Source organism: Neofelis nebulosa, chromosome 13 (assembly GCF_028018385.1).
Source record: "Neofelis nebulosa isolate mNeoNeb1 chromosome 13, mNeoNeb1.pri, whole genome shotgun sequence".
Taxonomy (NCBI): Eukaryota; Metazoa; Chordata; class Mammalia; order Carnivora; family Felidae; genus Neofelis; species Neofelis nebulosa.
In genome coordinates this window covers 24,335,895-24,355,670 of record NC_080794.1, presented here as the reverse complement: position 1 = coordinate 24,355,670, position 19,776 = coordinate 24,335,895, and the positions used below count along the sequence as shown (strand labels likewise).

The 19,776-nt window shown below is 34.8% G+C and overlaps 1 protein-coding gene across 2 annotated transcripts in view; it reads left to right on the top strand.

Moving 5' to 3' along the window:
* Positions 1-12,772, top strand: part of IPMK (inositol polyphosphate multikinase) — a 64,929-nt gene extending 52,157 nt beyond the window's left edge. For both annotated transcript variants that reach the window (XM_058696365.1, XM_058696364.1), the window contains exons 5-6: positions 5,994-6,075; positions 7,556-12,772. In XM_058696365.1, the coding sequence (XP_058552348.1) occupies positions 5,994-6,075; positions 7,556-8,178 (705 nt within the window). In that variant the 3' untranslated portion in view covers positions 8,179-12,772. The remainder of the gene's footprint in view (positions 1-5,993; positions 6,076-7,555) is intronic.
* Positions 12,773-19,776: the final 7,004 nt, after the last annotated feature.

Genomic DNA, 19,776 nt, shown 5'->3' with positions numbered 1-19,776 from the left:
GAATGCTTTACTTCATTCTAGGTCAGGCTGCCTGCAGATATCAACCCTTTCCTCTGCTGTTTTATTGCCAGTTACATTAAATACAGTATACGACAAGAGTTTATTAATATTGTACTTAGTCAACACCTGTGCGAGCATATACAGTGGCCCCCATGCAGAAAAAGGTTGAAAAGAAAGGCAGTGAGAAGGAGAGCATTACGATGGAAGTTAACAAGGAAATCATTGAGAAGTAGGAATGAAGTATGTGAGTGAGTGGCTGAAACTGCAAGAGTTTATAAGAAGTTTACATCTGCATCTTGTCTGCACAGGAGGAGGAGAAAAAGGTGGAATCCCTCACTTCACATAAGGTTAAGGGAGATCTGTAAAATGGGGGAAACAATGCAAAATTTTGTAGAAAAGCACCACCCGAATGAGGCTGTAAGCGTGCAAGTGATGAATCTGTTTAACAACAATGCACTGTCACATTTCTGCAAAATCTTCAAAAGGAGGCAACAGCAAGTGTCATTGGTTAGTTTCCTTTTTAAAGTTGCGCAAAAAGAAAAAGATTCCATTGAGCCAATAGATGGCAGTGATTCCGTTAGTGAGAGTAAAAGTCCTACACAATAACCCTCTCTCGTCTCCCTCACAGCAGCCACGAAGGTTTTCAAAGGTAAGTGCAGGTTAACTTGTTTATTTTTCTTTATATTTTGTATTTTCTTTATTATTTTGTATTATGTTGTAGTATTATAATCATTTTTCTATGAACATTTTTTGGGTTGTGGAACAAATCATCTGAGTTTCCATTATTTCTAAATTCGCTCTGATTTACAAGTGCTTTGGATTACAAGCATGTTTCTGGAATGAATTACGCTCACAAACTAAGGTTTTAATGTATAACATTGTGTAGTTTTAAGGTGTACAACATGATTTAATACCTTTATATATTGCAGTATGATTAAGCATTAGGTTAGCTAACATCTCTATCATTTTGAGAATCCTTTTTAAAAATTATTTATGTGTATAGAGATCATGAGTGGTTTTTTTGTTGTTAACACATTTTGAGTATACTTAACTGTTCTTATAAAAATGATTTTTTCTGTAGTCACCTGTAATTTTTGATGTTTATAAAAGTGTCTTCTTCCATTTATAGTAACACTTTGCTCAAGATAAACTATATTTCTTTCATAGGCAATATGTGTTTAAGCACATGGTTGTAATTAAACTTTTTCAGCGAATTGTAGCATTTGAGGTAGATGGTAATTAGCTATAACAGACTAAAAGTTTTAAAATATCAGTTTCTAAATCAGTATATTCTTATTCATTCTTTAAAAATACTTATTTAAAATTTGAGAAAGTACATAGTTGTAAGGTTCAGACTCCAAAAAGTATAGAAATAGGGGCACCTCGGTGGCTTAATCAGATAAGCACCTACTCTTGATTTTAGCTCAGGACATGATCTCACTTTGTGAGATTGAGCCCCACATCAGTCTCTGTGCTGATAGCGTGGAGCCTGCTTGAGATTCTCTGCTCTCTCTCTCTCTCTCTCTCTCTCTCTCTCTCTCTCTCCCTCTCTCCTCCCCCACTCGTGCTCTCTTTAATGAAAAACATAATAAACATAAAAAAGTATGGAAACATAAGCAGTGAGAAGTAACTTTCCACACAGCATACTATATTATACTTTTTCCCCAGTGTATCCTTTCAGGGAGATTTTTAACATACACAAATACTGTACATATGTGTTCTTTTATCACAAAACCTACTTTGAACACTGTTCTATATCTTGCTTTTTTTCCCAGTTTACATATCACAGAGATCTGTCCACAGTGCACACTGTTATTGTACCATGATTTAACCAGCTCCTTCTCATGAATCCGTTGTTTTCAGTCATTTGCTATTACAAATAATGTTTCAAATGAATAAACGGAGGAAATAACAAAACTAAAAGGCATTAGAACGGGAAAAGATATTTGCCAATGATATATCGGATAAAGGATTAGTATGCCAAATCTATAAAGAATTTACCAAACTCAACAGCCAAAAAACAGATAATCCAGTGAAGAAATGAGCAGAAGACATGAATAGACACTTTTACAAAGAAGACAGCCAGATGGCTAACAGACATATTAAAAGATGCTCAACATCACTCATCATCAGGGAAATACAAATCAAAACTACAGTGAAATTCCACCTCAACCTGTCAGAATGGCTAAAATTAACAACTCAGGAAACAACAGATGCTGGCGAGGATGTGGAGAGATGGGAACCCTTTTGCACTGTTGGTGTGAATGCAAACTGGTGCAGCCACTCTGGAGAACAGTGTGGAAGTTCCTCAAAAAATTAAAAATAGAGCTACCCTATGACCCAGCAATTACACTACTAAGAATTTATCCAAAGGATACAAAAATGGTGATTCAAAGTGGCACATACACCCAAATGTTCATAGCAACACTATCAACAATAGCCAAGTTATGGAAAGAGCCCAAATGTCCATTGACTGATGAATGGATAAAGAAAATGTGGCATATCCATATACATATATATACATACATACACAATGAAATACTACTCGGTGATGAAAAAGAATGAAATCTTGCCATTTGTAACAAGGTGGATGGAACTAGAGGGTATTATGCTAAGGAAAATAAGTCAGAGAAAGACAGATATGACTTTACTCATATGTGGAATTTAAGAAAATATGAGCATAGTGGAAGGGAAGGAAAAATAGATAAAAACAGAGAGGGAGGCAAATTATAAGAGATTCTTCAATACAGAGAACAAACTGAAGGTTGCTGGAGGGGTATTGGGTAGGGAGATGGGCTAATGGGTGATGGACATTAAAGAGGAGGGTACTTGCTGGGATGAGCACTGGGTGTTATATGTAAGTGGTGAATCACTAAATTCTAGTCTTGAAACCATTATTACGCTGTATGTTAATTAACTTGGGTTAAAATGAAATTTTAAAAACTTTAAAGAATAATAAATAAATGATTAAACAGAGACCTACCTCATTCCACCCATGTGCTAGCATACTTATATGAGGGATAAGTTCCCGGAGGGGAATTGCTAGGCTTCTATGAATTTGTAATCTTAGTAGATATTGGCAATCTACCTCATACAGAGCAGTGGTTTTGAATGAGGGGCAGTTTTGCTCCAGGGAGACATTTGGCAAAATCTGAGGACACTTTTTTTTTTTTTTTTTTTTTTTTTTTTTTACAATTTGGGGAAGGGCTGTGCTCCTGATATGTGCGACAGCTGTTTGATTTATGTGAAGTATTCACACCCTTTGTTCATTTTCCCCTGAGTAATCACGCCCTTTGCTCATTATATAATTTTCAAACCTTTTCTCTGTGTCTTTTTGCCTTTTGATTTCTGCATGGCAAAAACACTGTGAACATTTTTTAAGACATACTGTATATGAAGGGAAATTCTGAGTTTTTGTTGGAAATACCTTCTCTAGTTATCAGTTATTCAAGGATTCTTCCATCTTTGGGGGACACTTTTATCATTTCCTTTTGTGTATTTTGATATTTGATGTATTTGGAATTTATCCTGGTATAAGGTATAAATACAGTTTTTTTTTTATCAGTACTTAATCATACTAACACCATTTAATAAATAATCCATTTCCTACTGATTTAAAATACAAACTTATCACATACTAACTTCTCATGTATTTGATTCTAAAAATATGTTTTAATGAAATCACTATCTTGGAGATATCTGCACTCCCATGTTTACTGCATTATTAGCTATAGCCAAGATATGGAAACCACCTAAGTGTCACCTAATTGAATGGATAAAGAAGATGTGGTGTATGTATACACACACACACACACACACACACACACACACAATGGAATATTATTTAGCCACAAGAAAGAAGGAATCCTGCTGTGCAACAGTATGAAGGAACCTAAAGGCATTTTGCTAAGTGGAGTAAACCAAAGAAAGACAAATGCCGTATGGTACCACTTAAATGTGTAAATTAAAAATAAAAGGCCGATTTAATGGAAACAGTAGAATTGTGGTTCTTAGAGGTTTAGGGAAGAGGAGAAGTGGGGAGATACAGGTCAGAGGGTACAAACTTTTAGCTATAGGATGAATAAGTTCTGAGGATTTAATGTACAGCATATGTGTGTGTGTGTGTGTGTGTGTGTGTGTATAATTTGTCATTTATTCCTCAATAAGGTTGGAAAAAAATATAAATAAAATATGTTTTAGTATCTGGTAGGGTGGCAAGTTTATTCCCTCATTATTCTTACTTAGATTTTTCCTGCCTCTTCTTTTTTTTAATATATTTTGAGAGAGAGAGCACAACCAGGGAAGGGGCAAAGAGAGGGAGGAAGAGTGAGAATCCCAAGCAGTCTCCATGCTTAGTGTAGAGTCTGATGTGGGGCTCAGTCCCACAAACTGTGAGATCATGACCTGAGCTGAAATCGAGTCAGACGTTTAACCGACTGAGCCACCCAGGTGCCCCTATTCTTGTTCTTTTTAATGTGAACTTCAGATTTAGCTTATATTTAAGAAATTGTTTTGTTATAATCTCATTTTAGTTGTTGATTAAGTAGAATTGATATCTTTTTTAAATTTATTTTTTATTTTTATTTTTGAGAGAGAGAGAGTGAGCAGGGAAGAAGAGCAGAGGGAGAGAGAGAGAGAATCTTAACAGGCTTCATGCTCAGCACGGAGCCTGACTCAGGGCTTGATCCCATGAACCTGGGATCATGACCTAAGCCAAAATCAAGAGTCACACGCTCAACTGACTGAGCTACCCAGACACCCCAAGTCGTTGAATTTCGTCTTTGAGAACATGGGTATGTGTGTGTATGTCTTAGGAATGTTTTAAAGGTGTTTTTATATAGACTTACACTTAGTTTATGCTTTGTTTTTGCATTTGTAAGTGGGGTCTTCCATTATATTTTCTAACTGGTTATTTATATATATGGAAACATATTCTATTTACCAATTTGAACTCACCATTTGAAGTTTTTATTGTTTGTATTTTTCAGTTGATTTCCCAGTATACAACCATTATCTACAAAAAGTAATATTTTTTATCTCCTTTCCAAATTGTTTTACCCCTTTGTCTTGTCCATTTCTATTTGGTAGAAATTCCAAGAACAATATTAGATAGTAATGATGATAAAAGACATTGTGGTAGAATACTTTTTCTAAAAGCTTCTTGTATTTTAGGATGGTTGCTTCCTTAATTTCCTTTTAAAAAATTATTTATTTATTTATTTATTTATTTATTTATTTATTTTTGGGACAGAGAGAGACAGAGCATGAACGGGGGAGGGGCAGAGAGAGAGGGAGACACAGAATCGGACAGGCTCCAGGCTCCGAGCCATCAGCCCAGAGCCTGACGCGGGGCTCCAACTCCCGGACCGCGAGATCGTGACCTGGCTGAAGTCGGACGCTTAACTGACTGCGCCACCCAGGCGCCCCTAAAAAAATTTTTTTTAATGTTTATTTTTGAGAGAGAGAGAGAGAGAGAGAGAGAGAGAGAGAGAGAGAATGAGCGGGTGAGGAACAGAGAGAGAAAGACACAGAATCCAAAGCAGGCTCCAGGCTCTGAGCCATCAGCACAGAGCCCGATGTGGGGCTCGAACTCAACGATCCATGAGATCACAACCTGAGCTGAAGTCAGATGCTCAACCAACTCAGCCACCCAGGCACCACCCCCCCCCCCCCCCCCCCCCGCCCCGCCGCCTTAATTTCCTTTTTAAACTTGATGCTAACTTTTGGTGGATTGATACAGATCCACCAATATGATTCTTTCATATTGGAAATATTCATTTGTCCTTTTAAAGAATTTTCATCAATAAAAGATATAAATCTGTTAAATGCCTTTTTAGCAACCACTGACATGATGATAATGACTTTTTTCTTCTTAAATCCATTAGAATGAAATATGAGTAGATTTTCCCATCTTTAATTATCCTTGCTTTGCTGGATAAGCACCACATGGTCAAGGGCTATTAGTTTTTAATATTCAGTGCTTTTTGTCACAGGTTTACCAAATTCATTCTGACAGCTATGAGACACAAAACCAGCACTATGGAAGAAGCTTAACGAAAGAAACTCTAAAGGATGGTAAGGGTTGAAAAACCATATTTCAATGTACAGTTATCAAAATAATTCTAAAGTAGTTTCAATTTTAATTCTTTGGTATAATGATTCATTCTGCAATAAATAAACTTAAAAAAAATAAAAGAACCTTAAATTTACACAATTGTACTAATCATAATTTCTGGTTTGTATTACACCAAAACCCTGGATCCATGAATGCCTTCTTTTACATTGTATTTCATTTCTTATTTAATAATATATTTTTAAAAATGAACATCTGTGAACCAGCCATAGAGCCCAAGTCTTAGAACTAGAGGTTGTCTTTAAAATCCAAATACGCAGAGTATAGTATATTAAAACTACTTCTTACATAAGAGACTTTAAAATGTGTATTGTCATATGTAATGCATTTTTATCAAAATCTCCCATGTATAGTTGAGCTGTGTATTATAAGCTTCTAGTACTACATAATAAATGGCATTAGAAGTGTTTTAAATAAAATCTGTTAACATGCCTCTAAAATATTTATAGCCAAAATATTACAAAAGCAATGATATCTTAATAGATTTCTGGAAATAATATTCTATTAGAAGTTTATTCTTAGCTCTGCGTAAGATAGGAAGGAGCTTATGTGTAATGTAAATAGTTTGAAGAAAAACTTTCATTATATGTATAGATACATATAATACAGATAATATTAATACAGATAATACAGATAATAATATATAATACAGATAATATTCAGATTGGCTCTTTATTAAAATATTTTACAGGCTGATGTGAATATACTTTTTAGCAATTTCTCTTCCAAAGTAGGGGGAACAAGCTATTTAAAAACAAATCAAATTGCATAGACCTAGAAATTCTCAAATACTTAAATACGCATAAATAATTTTAAAAGAGGCCTAATAATCTGATAGGTTAAAACATGTAAAAGTCTCCATTTTGAATAACATATTCAACCTGAAGTATTGTTGATACCCAAAGCGAGCTTAACTTTTGTGAAGACTGATTTAATCAACATTATTAAGATCAGAAAACAGTATTATAGTATGATTTGGTATTTGGTAATGGGCTGTTGACACCATTACAAGTGGTTATGATTTGACTCTAGGTTTTAGATTAGCTCCTGACTGTGATTCTAACAAATAAGAAATCTTACTAAAAAATCTCTCACACTGGCAAATGAAGCAGATCTTGGAATCACATTCCTTAAAAGAACATATATAGAGAGAATTAAACTACCAGTCTGTGTGTAATAATTTTTTAAATCTAAATAGTATATTTCACTTTACATAAGTGTCATTTTTTTCTAGTAAGAGAATCTTCACTAGAAATCAAATTGAGGTCCAAGTTGCTATGTCTGACTAGAATTTTGCCGGTTCAGTTTATTGTAAGGGGTAATGGGGGAGAAATTTGAAGAATTGTATCTAAGATGAGTTTACTTCCCAAGGGATAACTAGTTTATAATTTCATTATAATCCTAATATTTTCCTTTTTATAGGGGTCTCCAGGTTTTTTCATAATGGATTCTGCTTAAGAAAAGATGCTGTTGCTGCCAGCATTCAGAAGATTCAGAATATTCTGCAATGGTTTGAAAATCAGAAGCAACTTAACTTTTATGCAAGTTCATTACTGTTTGTTTATGAAGGCTCATCTCGGCCAACTACTACAAAATCAAATGACAGAACTTTGGTAGAAAAGTTTTTGTCCAAAGGACAACTGTCAGACACAGATGTACTGGAGTACAATAATAACTTTCATGTGTTAAATTCCACAGAGAATGGAAAAATAGATGTTTCAGTAGGCAAAAGCTTGTCCAAGATGTATGCTTGTCACAGAAAAATGTGTTCAAAAAAGCATCACAGTCATACTTCATTGAAAGCTGAAAATACAGAGCAAGACAATGGGTGGAAAAGCATGTCACAGGAACGTTTAAATGGAAATGTACTTTCCCAACTGGAAAAAGTTTTCTGCCATCTTCCCACTGGTTGCCAGGAGATTTCAGAAGCAGAAGTGCGAATGATAGATTTTGCTCATGTGTTCCCTAGCAACACAGTAGATGAAGGATATGTTTATGGGCTGAAGCATTTAATTACTGTACTGCAAAGTATTTTAGACAATTGAATCCTTTGCTGTGGTCTTTTTAAGGGATGGGGCAATCATAACAAAAGCAGCAGTCAATATCTCTATACTTGTAAAGCTATGTAAAAAATTTATATTGTGAGTCTACATTTTGGCTTTATACTTTTGGTAGAAGGGTTATCTTTTTTATAATCTTACTCAGGAAAACTATCTGTTCATTAGAAAACTATGAAGAATAAAAAACTTAGGAATGTTAAGCAGGGAATGTGGTGGTACATGGCTTAAACATCTATTTGGCTCAAGCAAAATGCAAACCATTATTCAGTCATTAAGAGTTTATTTAGCTTTCTGTAGCCAATTTGTCATGAAATTTCTGCCCACCCAACCTTGACAATGAGCCATATCTAAACTCATTAATTTATTAGAACACTTTAAAAAATCTAGAAAGCACAGGTTGATGTCCTTAGTATTGCTATGAATGAAGTTATTAAAACTGGAGAAAATTCTACTTCAGAAAGTTAAGTACTGTTTAGGTGTTATATTAAAAGTTCAGACCAGCATATCAAAAGGTGCTTCTTAGTAAAGTGATTTAGAATTATTGCATTCCAAAAGCAGATTTTCTCTTTAATTTCCATTTATTTGCATATTTCAAAATATTATATAAAGATAATTGAAGTGAACAACAACAACAACAAATTTCTTGGAATTAAGTTCACTAATAATTATTCTTGCCAGGGTTAGGAGAAGAAAAAGGGCATTTGCAAGGAGCAAAATGTTTTCTTTTAAACTCTTAAATTGATGCAAAAATTAGAAAAAGTATTTACTATATTGTGAAAAATGTTATAAACCATATAATACCTTTTCCTACCTTTTCAAAAGGTAGATGATTGTCTTATTTTTCCTTTAAAGACCTTTTGAGAATTTTCTCTTTTAAAATGCATGTATTTATATGTCTTCATTTAGTTAAACAGTAGTATATATTGCTAAAAAGTGTTTCTTAGAATTCTAATAAGCAGTGAAGGACACCACCCAGTATTGTATCAAAAGTACCATGGGTAATTAGTGCACCTCTATAAGTTTGGTGCATATCTAAATCCATGCTTCTATTTCACTCTTACTCAAAACAGTTTTATATCCTATTCCAGATAGAAATAACAATTTAAATTGTAATGAGTGGAAAAATTATCATCTGTATTATCTGTGTTTCACATCTACTACCCTTTAAAAAATAAGTAGTTACTTGTTATTGAAAACATTAAAACTTTGAAATTAAATTTGCAAATATGTTAGATATTTATGAAAGCATTACTTGCACTTTGATTCACTAACACATCTAAGCAGTTAACAGTTTTGCTGTATTCTTGGAAGATGTTTTGTATTTGTGAGCTGTTGAACTTTCTCCCCTCTTTTTCCCCTAGAATTACAAATTAAACTTTTAAATCTTAACGTCTTTTTTTTTTAGTGTGAAGTATCACAATTTTGTGTTTATTTCACCTTCCCAGTCTGTGTTTTTCACAAATATCTGAGCACAAACAGAAGTACCAAATGCTCTATGAATTCTATGCTTAGTAACTCTAGTAAACCTGAATAACTTTAAAATTCATATACATTTTGTTACAGCAAAATTTGGTTTTAATTTTTTATTTAGAGTGAGAATAAGTATTTTTTATAGAGACTGCATATTTTTCTCTACTGCCTAAATAGGTATTGGCTGTAGCTTTTCTTTGTGGGGATGAATTTCAAGTCCTAATAGTCAAAAATTTTTTATTCTAATTTTTTTTCTCCCACAACATAGACTTTTGTTGTTGTTGTTGTTATTTGGACAGGGGTTCATAAGTCTGAAGCTCAGATAATTAACAATTTTGAGTCTTAACAAGAGGGTTGTTTTGAATGGGATGGTATCAGGCTATGTACAATGAATTTAATAAATTTAAATATTACCAGATTTTTTGCACATTTTAGCTCAATAAAGTGTGAATCAACTGTTCTAGATTTTCTTTATCCATATGTAGAAATATAGTTTTGTAAAAATCAATGTCTTACCTTTTTGATACAATAGATCATATTTTTTTTTTTTAAATAAAACAGGAAGCGCTTTTGTCTTTTATTTTTCAGGGAAGAGATTAACATTTAATTCTGTTTGTTTACATTTTTTATCACTGTTACCCAGTGCCCATTTTATGTTATTTTATAAGTAAACTTACATGTCACGGAATAAGTCTCTGTTTATGTAATCTACATGCGAATATTTTACTATCTATCTAGCCCAGTCACTTAACATTATGCTGAAATTTACCACTGTGGGGAAGAATGATCACTATTCACCAAGCATGTTTAAACATGTACGTGATTAATAAATAAGCATAATAAGGATATAGTTTGGGTTAATAGGATTACCATAGTTTATTCCCCCTAGGAAATATAAATAATGATTTTAGTGTATTTCTTTTGGAATGCACTCATGAAAAGGACTTTAAGAAATGGTGGATAGTGAATAATACATTTCTCTAATAAAAATTTAAATTGTGTAATAGTTTTATAATAAAGTATTTACACTAATATTTTAATATGGATGGAAGTTGCATAAATTCAAGTAAATTAAAAATTGATGATAAATGCTAAATATTTTATCTAAATAGTTTTTCAAGAAACAGTTGTGAAAATGTGTATATTAAATGGCTCTAACGTGGAACTTGTATTTTCAACTCAGTATTCATTATTCTTTGTTTTACGTGTCTGGAAAGATCGTACTTACTATGCCTCTTTACACTACAATTTGCTATTGTGGAGCTTTAGATTGTATTCAACTGAATAAGGACTTTTTATATGATTTTGATTGAGTATAACTTACTATTTTATGATTTCCAAAATGATGTTCTTCATATTATCTCTGTAAAGTCTATATATTAAATTTATAATAATATAACTTAAGAAAAAGGAATTAATTTTCAGAGATATTTCAGTTGTAATTTTCATATTTCATGCAACTGAAAACATTTGTTTCTAGGATTGGGAATACTGAGAAGATATGGGATGAAAGAAGGTATGTAACTGTTTTATTTGTGATATTACAGAAATTTTGTCCACTATTTTTAAAACATTGTCATCATTTTAGTACTCTTTTAGCAGTTAGGCATTTGATACTTTAAAACTTGATTTGCTCTTAAAATTGTTTACAATGCTTTGTAATAATCTTCCTTATCCTGTGCCTTTAACCTTGATTTGATATGTTTGTAGCCTCAGTTATCCTTCCACTACATCCTGTAATATTTTTATAGCCTAGGCATCAGTTTCTTTTTAAAAAAAAAAAAAAAGTGTCAATTTTATCACGTAAAGAGGTAGCAATTGTCTATTGATGCTTTGGAAAGACAAGTAGAGTTGCCAATGGAGGCCAGGCTTCTTAATTCATTCAAAAATATTTACTGGATTTCTACCATGTGCCAAACATTTTTAGCCCCTGAATATACCGTTGTGAACCAATCAGACAAAGCCCTAAACATTTTCAGCATTCTGTCTAGATGGGGTGGGGTTGGGGACTTAATTAAAATAGAGATACAGAGAAATATGCATTTAATGATAAAGTTCACTAGCATTTGAATTTGTGTAAAGATAATTATTAAGCTGAGCTAAAGCAACTGACAATATGTTAGAAAGGTTAAAAATAATATGTTGCATCATTATAACCTCTATTTGACTTTTGGGTTCAGGTAGCAATTATAGATAGCATAAAAAGGCCTTAATTTTTCTTTTCACTTTTCTTGCCAGTAAAGGTACGTTTATTTTTAGGCCGTCCATTTAGAGTAGTGTTTTAAAATAGCGTTACTGTGAAAAATATTCCATTACGTATTCACAAGCAACTTACTGCACATTTTTAAAATTGTGTTTTACAATTTAGTTAAAAATATTTTAGGCCTCAATTTCATCTTGAAATCACTGGTATTTTAAATTTGGCAATGAATATGAAATTACTTTTTGATTTACAGAATGCTTGTATTATTACTTAAACTACTTGTTAATATTTTAGGAAGATTGGAATCTTTGGCTTTTTGATGTTTAAATTCTTGTTAATGTTGATAGTGTCTAATGAGAGGAAATAGTGTTCATGTGATTAAATAAATTAGAATGTACTTTGAAGAATTTTTTTTTAATTGTTAAACTTTGTCATCATGGGGTTAAAGTTTGGCCTGGTGTTCACTTACAGCGTATATTAAGTTTAATTATGAAGTGAAATAGTTTCAAGTAAGATGTGGAATGCACCTGCATATAAATGAAATTGGCGTGCACAAAGACACTTTACTGTAGGGAGCTGTACTGGAAGATTTATGAAAGCATGTGAAATTGCACCTAAAATTGTATTAGTGACTATGCTAAATTTATTGTACTTGATGAGTGAATGTATTTAGTGTAGTCAAAGTTACTTTGGTTTAAATGTCTAAACAATGTCTCTCTTTTTAATGTGTTTGTAATTTGTATTATTGATGGGAGTATTCTTGGACTGCAGGGGTTATTGTCAATGTGTGATTTGTGTTTTTATTTCATAGAGTCATCTAATGTGGTATACCGATTTTGATAAGTGATACTTAGATAATTCTAATAACTGTATATTTGACAACCTATTAAAATGTTTTGCATTGGAGCTTTTCTTTATTAATTGTAATATGCTAACAAACTCATGGTAGTTTAAAAATAATTTACTCAACAAATATTTGAGTGCATGTTATGTATCAGAAACTGCAGAAATCATTAGGGATTCAAAACTGATTAAGACAAGATGTTAACAGAAAAAAGCATACTCATTGCAAATGAAAAAGTATGTAAACTTTTTGCTTGAATATTTATTTTTCTATCAGATGTACTAAAATCTTTAGAACCAACCTTACAGGAGAAGTGGACTATAAGAGACACCAGTTGACTTGGCTGTGAAAAAAATATACTAGAATTATAAAACTTTAGAAGTAGATAAGATAGTTTTGCTTGTATTTGAAGTTTCACAAATCAGTTACTTAATCAGTGACCTAGTTATGTTCATTCGTTAATCAAAAAGAGAGGGTACTATCAAATACCTATCCTGTACTAGGCACTATATTTACCTTTGGAGATTTTGAAAAGCTGCATAAGAGATTTCAGAACATGTTCTTAAGATATATACTGTCTGGTAGAAAAAAATGTAAATATGGAATAAAATATTTTTGGAACTATAATTGATTCTTATCAATATCCAGCAGGGCTGTGAAAGAGAAGTCAGGTCTGATAAAATGCAAGAGGAAGAGTGATTTGTAGCCTGGTTGCAATTGTGAGTCATGGCTCCAGAAGACTGTATGGCATTCCTCTTTTATGCCTGCTACTGTGAACTGTGAGAAGAAGCAATACTATGGAAGTAGTTTAAGATTAGCTGCTAACTACTGAGAATAACAGGGAATCCCACCGCCATAGTCTCCTAGTTATAGCTAAGTATAACTAAATAGGGACGCCTGAGTGGCTCAGTCGGTTAAGCGTCCAACTTCGGCTCAGGTCATGATCTCACGGCTGGTGAGTTTGAGCCCCGTGTCAGGCTCTGTGCTGACAGCCCGGAGCCAGGAACCTGTTTCAGATTTTGTGTCTCCTTCTCTCCCTGCCCCTCCCCCACTTGTGCTCTGTCTCTATCAAAAATTTAAAAATGTTAAGAACTAAATAAAAGCTGAAATGAAATAAGTGAAAATAATAGTAATAAAATAAAAGTGAAAATAATCACTTGAGGATTTCATTAAAAATGCAGATTTGGATTCAGCAGAACTGGATGGGGTCTGTGATGCTCCTGGGTCATGGAACACTCTTTAGTAGCAAGATTTTTCAAAAAGTTCTTTAGTCATAGAGTGTTCAGTAGAACTTGGATCACTTTGATGCAAGCAAAGTGCATCTTTCTTGTTTGAAAGGCAAGAGAGTGCTGAGAAAAGAAATGTGAGAAAATGCAGCCAGCAATGGCTCAAGTTAAAACTGACCATTCTCAATTGGAAGAAAAGTTCATCAGCTATGTCAGGCCACTAAACTTTCCTCCTACAGGTCTAAATAGTTCTCTAATAATAAACTAATCTTTTTCTATTTGTGCCATTAGCTTTTCATGGGTGTGAATGATGCCTACGTTGCCAATTAAAGAAAACAGTCTGCACATGCTTGTTAATTACATTGTACTGCTAAAGGCAGAAATCGTGGTACAATTGGTTTGGATGCTCGGAAATGTTTTGAGTCAAATCTCTTTGTTTCTAAAAGAAGTTAAGTAGGTCTTTAAAATTATTAAGCTAATATAATTTGACAAAGTGCTTTGGGATGAGCACAAAAGAGATGGTGAATGTGGAAGTATCATGTAGACACTTGTTAAGTCTATGGAAGAGTAAACAGTATTATTTCAGACATTTTGAAGATTGTAAGCTTAAGATAAATAAATAGGCTTAATTTATAGCTTATAGGGTTTGGATCCAGTTCAAAGAATATCCTTATTTTTGTGAATTTGTAAAGAAACTATGTCATTACTTTTAGGTCTCATGAATCTTAACTTCCATTTGCCACTCCCTATTATGGTCGACTAATTCATCGGGCTTATGCCAGAGACAGAACAATCAAAGTAATGGGCTAACCTGACCACTCTGTCAGCAATGATTGCTGCATAACAGCCTAAAATGTAAGTGGCTTAACAACTGTCCTTTATCATTTGTATGGATTTGCAAGTCAGTTGGGTGATTCTGCTGATCTTGGCTAGACTTATGTTTTTACAATCAGCTGGCAGGTCAGCTGAGTTGGGGGCTGGGAAGGTGGCTGGATTGTGAATTAGTCTAGGATGGCTGGGATGACATGTCACATCCTTCCAGTAGGCTAGCCCTGGTATTTTCTTTTGGTGGTAGGCTTCAAGAGAAGATGCTGAAATGTGCAAACGAGTTTCAAGCTTGTTTGAGTCAAGTTTGCTACTACTGCCAAATTCAGAGTCAGTTTGGGCAGATATGGAAGAAGGACACAATGCAATCAACCATGTGTTCCAATCTTAGATCAATTCATATAGGGCACAAAAATATGGAGTTTTAGCTTGTCATGGTCTATGTTTTCATCAGGCAGCAATGTCAGATTAAGTGGACAATATGGGCACTAATTGTGTTGATCAGAATAGGGGCAGCAAGATAAGCAGTATATGCAAATTTTAAAATCTCGTTTGTTTTCCCTCTTTTAAAATTTCACCCCGGTTTCCTCTCATTGCTTTCCCAAGGTGGAACCCTCTGGGTAGTCTCACAGTGTTGCCATCTTAAATTTGTAGTACTATGTTGTCATTTGGGGGTTGGTTGGTGTCTTAAGCAATCTTTTTCCCCCCAAGTTTTTACTTAAATCCCATTTAGTTAACATACAGTGTAATGTTAGTTTCAGGTATAGAATTTAGTGATTCATCACTTACATACAACACCCGGTGCTCATCACAAGTGCACTCCTTAATAGCCATCACTCATATAACCCATCCTTCATTTCCTTCCCTCCAGTAACTATCAATTTTTTTCTCTATAGTTAAATCTGTTTCTTGGTTTTCCTCTCTTCTCTTTTCCCTCTCTGTTCATTTGTTTCTTAAATTCTACATATGAGTGAAATCATATGGTATTTGTCTTTCTCTGACTTATTTCACTTAGCATAATACACTCTAGTTCCATCCATGTTGCAAATGTCAAGACTCATTCTTTTTTATGGCTGAATAATATGACGCTGTGTAGTGTGTGTATAGTATCCTAAACAATAGTATCCTAAACAGTCTTGTCTTAACGGACTTACTTAGAGATGACTTAAATGTCAGTTTTCTTTCAAGTGTATATATGAATTGTTATGTTTCTATGACAAAAATTATGCAAAAGACATGTAATTTCTATTGCATATTATAGATACAGTTCCCTAGTTGGTGTTAAAACTATTTTTTTAATTGAACTAGTACTTTTTGTTCTGTTTTTATTTTTATTTTTCCAACAAAAGTGGCTCAATTTTATTGCAGGGAGCTAGGAAGGAGCAGGGCAAGTGAGGATCTCTGTAGGAACTCCTATTGCTGAAAAGGACTGTCAGGCCCCAGGTCTGTCTGGAAGCAGACAGCTCAGAGCCTGAAGCCTGCTTCGGATTCTGTGTCTCCCTCTCTCTCTCTCTCCACCTTCCTTGCTCGCACTCTGTCTCTCTCAGAAATAAACATTAAAAAAAATAATAACATCTCTTGTGGAGAGGGTTAAGAGGCAGAAGAATAGGGAGGCCCTAGGCTTGCCCCTTCCCCCGAACAGCTAGATAAATATCAAATCATTCTGACTCCCAAGAAATCGATTGGAAGTCTTAGAGAACAAAGCTGCACATTTACAACAGAAAAAAATGACCTGTGGAAGGTAGGAACTATACAGAGAGTTGATTTGTGGGAGAAAAGAGACATGGGTGCTTGGTGGGGAAGGATCCCTGATCACAAGCAGGTAGAGTGAAGGAAAGGGGCACCTGGGTGGCTCAGTCAGTTAAGCGTCCGACATCGGCTCAGGTCATGATCTGGTCCATGAGTCCGAACCCCGCGTCGGGCTCTGTGCTGACAGCTCAGAGCCTGGAGCCTGTTTCAGATTCAGTGTCTCCCTCTCTCTGACCCTCCCCTGTTCATGCTCTGTCTCTGTCTCAAATAAACGTTAAAATTTTTTTTTTTTTAAAGTTAAGGAAAAAGAGTGAAAACTCATGCAAGGAACTGCACAAGAAAATTGTTCCCTGAAACCATTAATGGGAAAAAGGAGAGGGTTTCAATACCACCAGTTTTTTATAAACAGTGGAGTGCAAAGTCTGAAGTTTGGGAGGTCAGTGCCTGGTAGTGTTCCAACAAGGAAGGAGGGGAGAGCCTCAGGAATGGGTAGCACAGTCTGAGGATCTCCTGGGCTCCTTGGGGAGAAGTAGTTGCCCTGGTTGGAGTGCATTTTGTAGAGGTGATATGGCCTCTTCATGGGCAAAAGACCCTATGGGTGCCATTGAATTGCCCTACTAATGACTAAGGGCAGCAAACCCTGGTGTAGCCTGTGTATTGCAATTTACCATAAACTCTGATCCACTGCCACTGCGGGTTGTGTACCTATTTTCTGTGACAAGTCCACACTGGCCACCGCACAGTGACATCCTCCTCTAGAGAATCAGTGGGGCCATACTGTGGGGGTCCCTGAAGTGTGGGATTTTGAAACATAGCCATGCCTGAGATAAACCCCAGGAGGGCTGTGCTGCCTGGCAGTCAGCTCAGACACAGGGTGAAGGCAGAGGTCAGATTGGGGGGGGGGGGGTGACTGCACATCTGCTAACACTTGAATTTCCCCCTCCAGAGACCAGAGAGTGGAGCTAAGCCATTTTAACCCTTAGTCCATCTGCACTGATCAACCTCAGTGAGCCAAACAGCTTTCTTACACCAATCCCACCTTCCTGAGCTCTGAGCCCTCCAGGCCCATCTCCACTAGAGCAAATCCACCTAAGGATCAGAGCAACACGCCCCAACCCCAGAAAACCAGCACAAACACCTCCCATGCAGTAGTTTACTGATCATAGAGTGCTGCAAAACTTCAGCTCTAGGGGAAACAGAATCTTGTTTCCTTTGTTGTTGTTGTTGTTGTTGTTGTTGTTGTTTATTGGTTCCCCCACCCTCCCTTGGATACAGAAAGAACAACTTTTATTTAAGTTTTTAATTTTTTATCTCTTTTTATTTCTCCTATCAAGCTTAACAAGCAGACCCAAACACATTTAGTATTTAGTTTCCTTTATTTTTTAAGTTTAAATTTCTATTATTTTTTCCCTCCAAAATGACATGATGGAGGAATTCACTCCCCCAAAAAGAACAAGAAGTAATGGTCAGGATTTAATCAATACAGATATAATTTAAAACACAATATCTGAGGATTTAAAACAAAAATTATAAGGATTGAAAAAGCATACAAGACACTAGAGAATCCCTTACTGCAGACATAAAAGAGCTAAAATCTAGTCAGGCTGAAATTAAAAATGCTATAACTGAAATGCACTCAAGTGCATAACAGTGAGGATAAAGTAGAGGAACGAATTAGTGATACAGAATATAAAATTATGGAAAATAATAAAGCTGAAAAGAAGAGGGAAACAAAGGTAATGGATCACAATGGTAGATTTAGGGAACTCAGCGACTTATATAAGAGGAATAACATTCATATAACAGGAGTCCCAGAAGATGAAGAGAAAGAAAAAGAGGCAGAGGTTTTATTTGAGCATATTAGCTGAAAAATTATCTAATTTGGGGAAAGACACAGATTAATATCCAAGAAGCAGAGATAATTCCCACTAAATTCAATAAAAGTTAAGCATCATTGAACATATAGTCAAATTCCCAAAATACACAAAGAAAGAATCCTGAAAGAACAAAGGAAAAAAGTCATTAATATGCAAGGCAAGACATACCAGGTTCACAGCAGATCTTTCCACAGAAACTTGGCAGGCCAGAAGGTAATGGCAAGATATATTCAATGTGCTGAATGGGAAACATGTGCAGCCAAGAATACTTTACCCAGAAAGGCTGCCATTCAGAATAAAAAGAGAAAGAGTTTCCCAGATGAACAAAAACTAAAGGAGTTCATGACCACTAAACCAGCCCTGCAAGAAATATTAAAGGGGACTCCTTGAGTGGGGGAAAAAAAGACCAAAGCAACAGAGATTAGAAAGGACCAGAGAACATCACCAGAAACACCAACTTTAAAGGTAACACAATGGCACTAAACTCATATCTTTAAATGATCACCCTGAAAATAAATGGACTAAATCCTCCAATGAAAAGACATTAGGTAGCAGAATGGATTAAAAACAAAAACAAACAAACGAAAAAACGCTCCAAAAAACAAGACCCATCTATATGTTGCGTATAGGAGACTCATTTCAGACCTACAGACATTGGCTGATTGAAAGTGAGAGGATAGAGAACCATCTATCATGCTAATGGACAACAAAAGAAAGCCAGAGTAGCCATACTTATATCAGAAAAAAATTAGAGTTTAAACCAAGGACTGTAACAAGAGATGAAGAAGGGCATTATATCATAATTAAGGGGTCTATCCATCAAGAAGATCTAAAAATTATAAATATTTATGCCCCAAACTTGAAACACCCAAATATATAAATCAATTAACAACAAACATAAAGAAACTCATTGATAATAACACAATAATAGTAGAGGACTTTAACACCCCACTTACAACAATGGACAGATCATCTAAGCAGGAAATCACAAGGAAACAATGGCTTTGAATGACACACTGGACCTGAGGCACTTAACAGATATATTCAGAACATTTCATCCTAAAGCAGCAGAATCCATGCACATTCTTTTTGAGTCCACATTGAACATTCTCCAAAATAGATCACATAGTGGGTCACATATCAGCCCTCAACAAGTACAAAAGGATTGAGATCATACCATGTGCATTTGCAAACCATAACTCTATGAAATTTGAAATCAACCACAAGAAAAAATTTGAAAAGACCATAAATAATGGAGGTTAAAGAACGTGCTACTAAAGAAAGAATGGGTTAACCAGGAAATTAAAGAAGTAATAAAAAAGTACATGGACACAAATGAAAATGAATACACGACAGTCCAAACCCTTTGGGATGAAGAAAAGGCAGTCC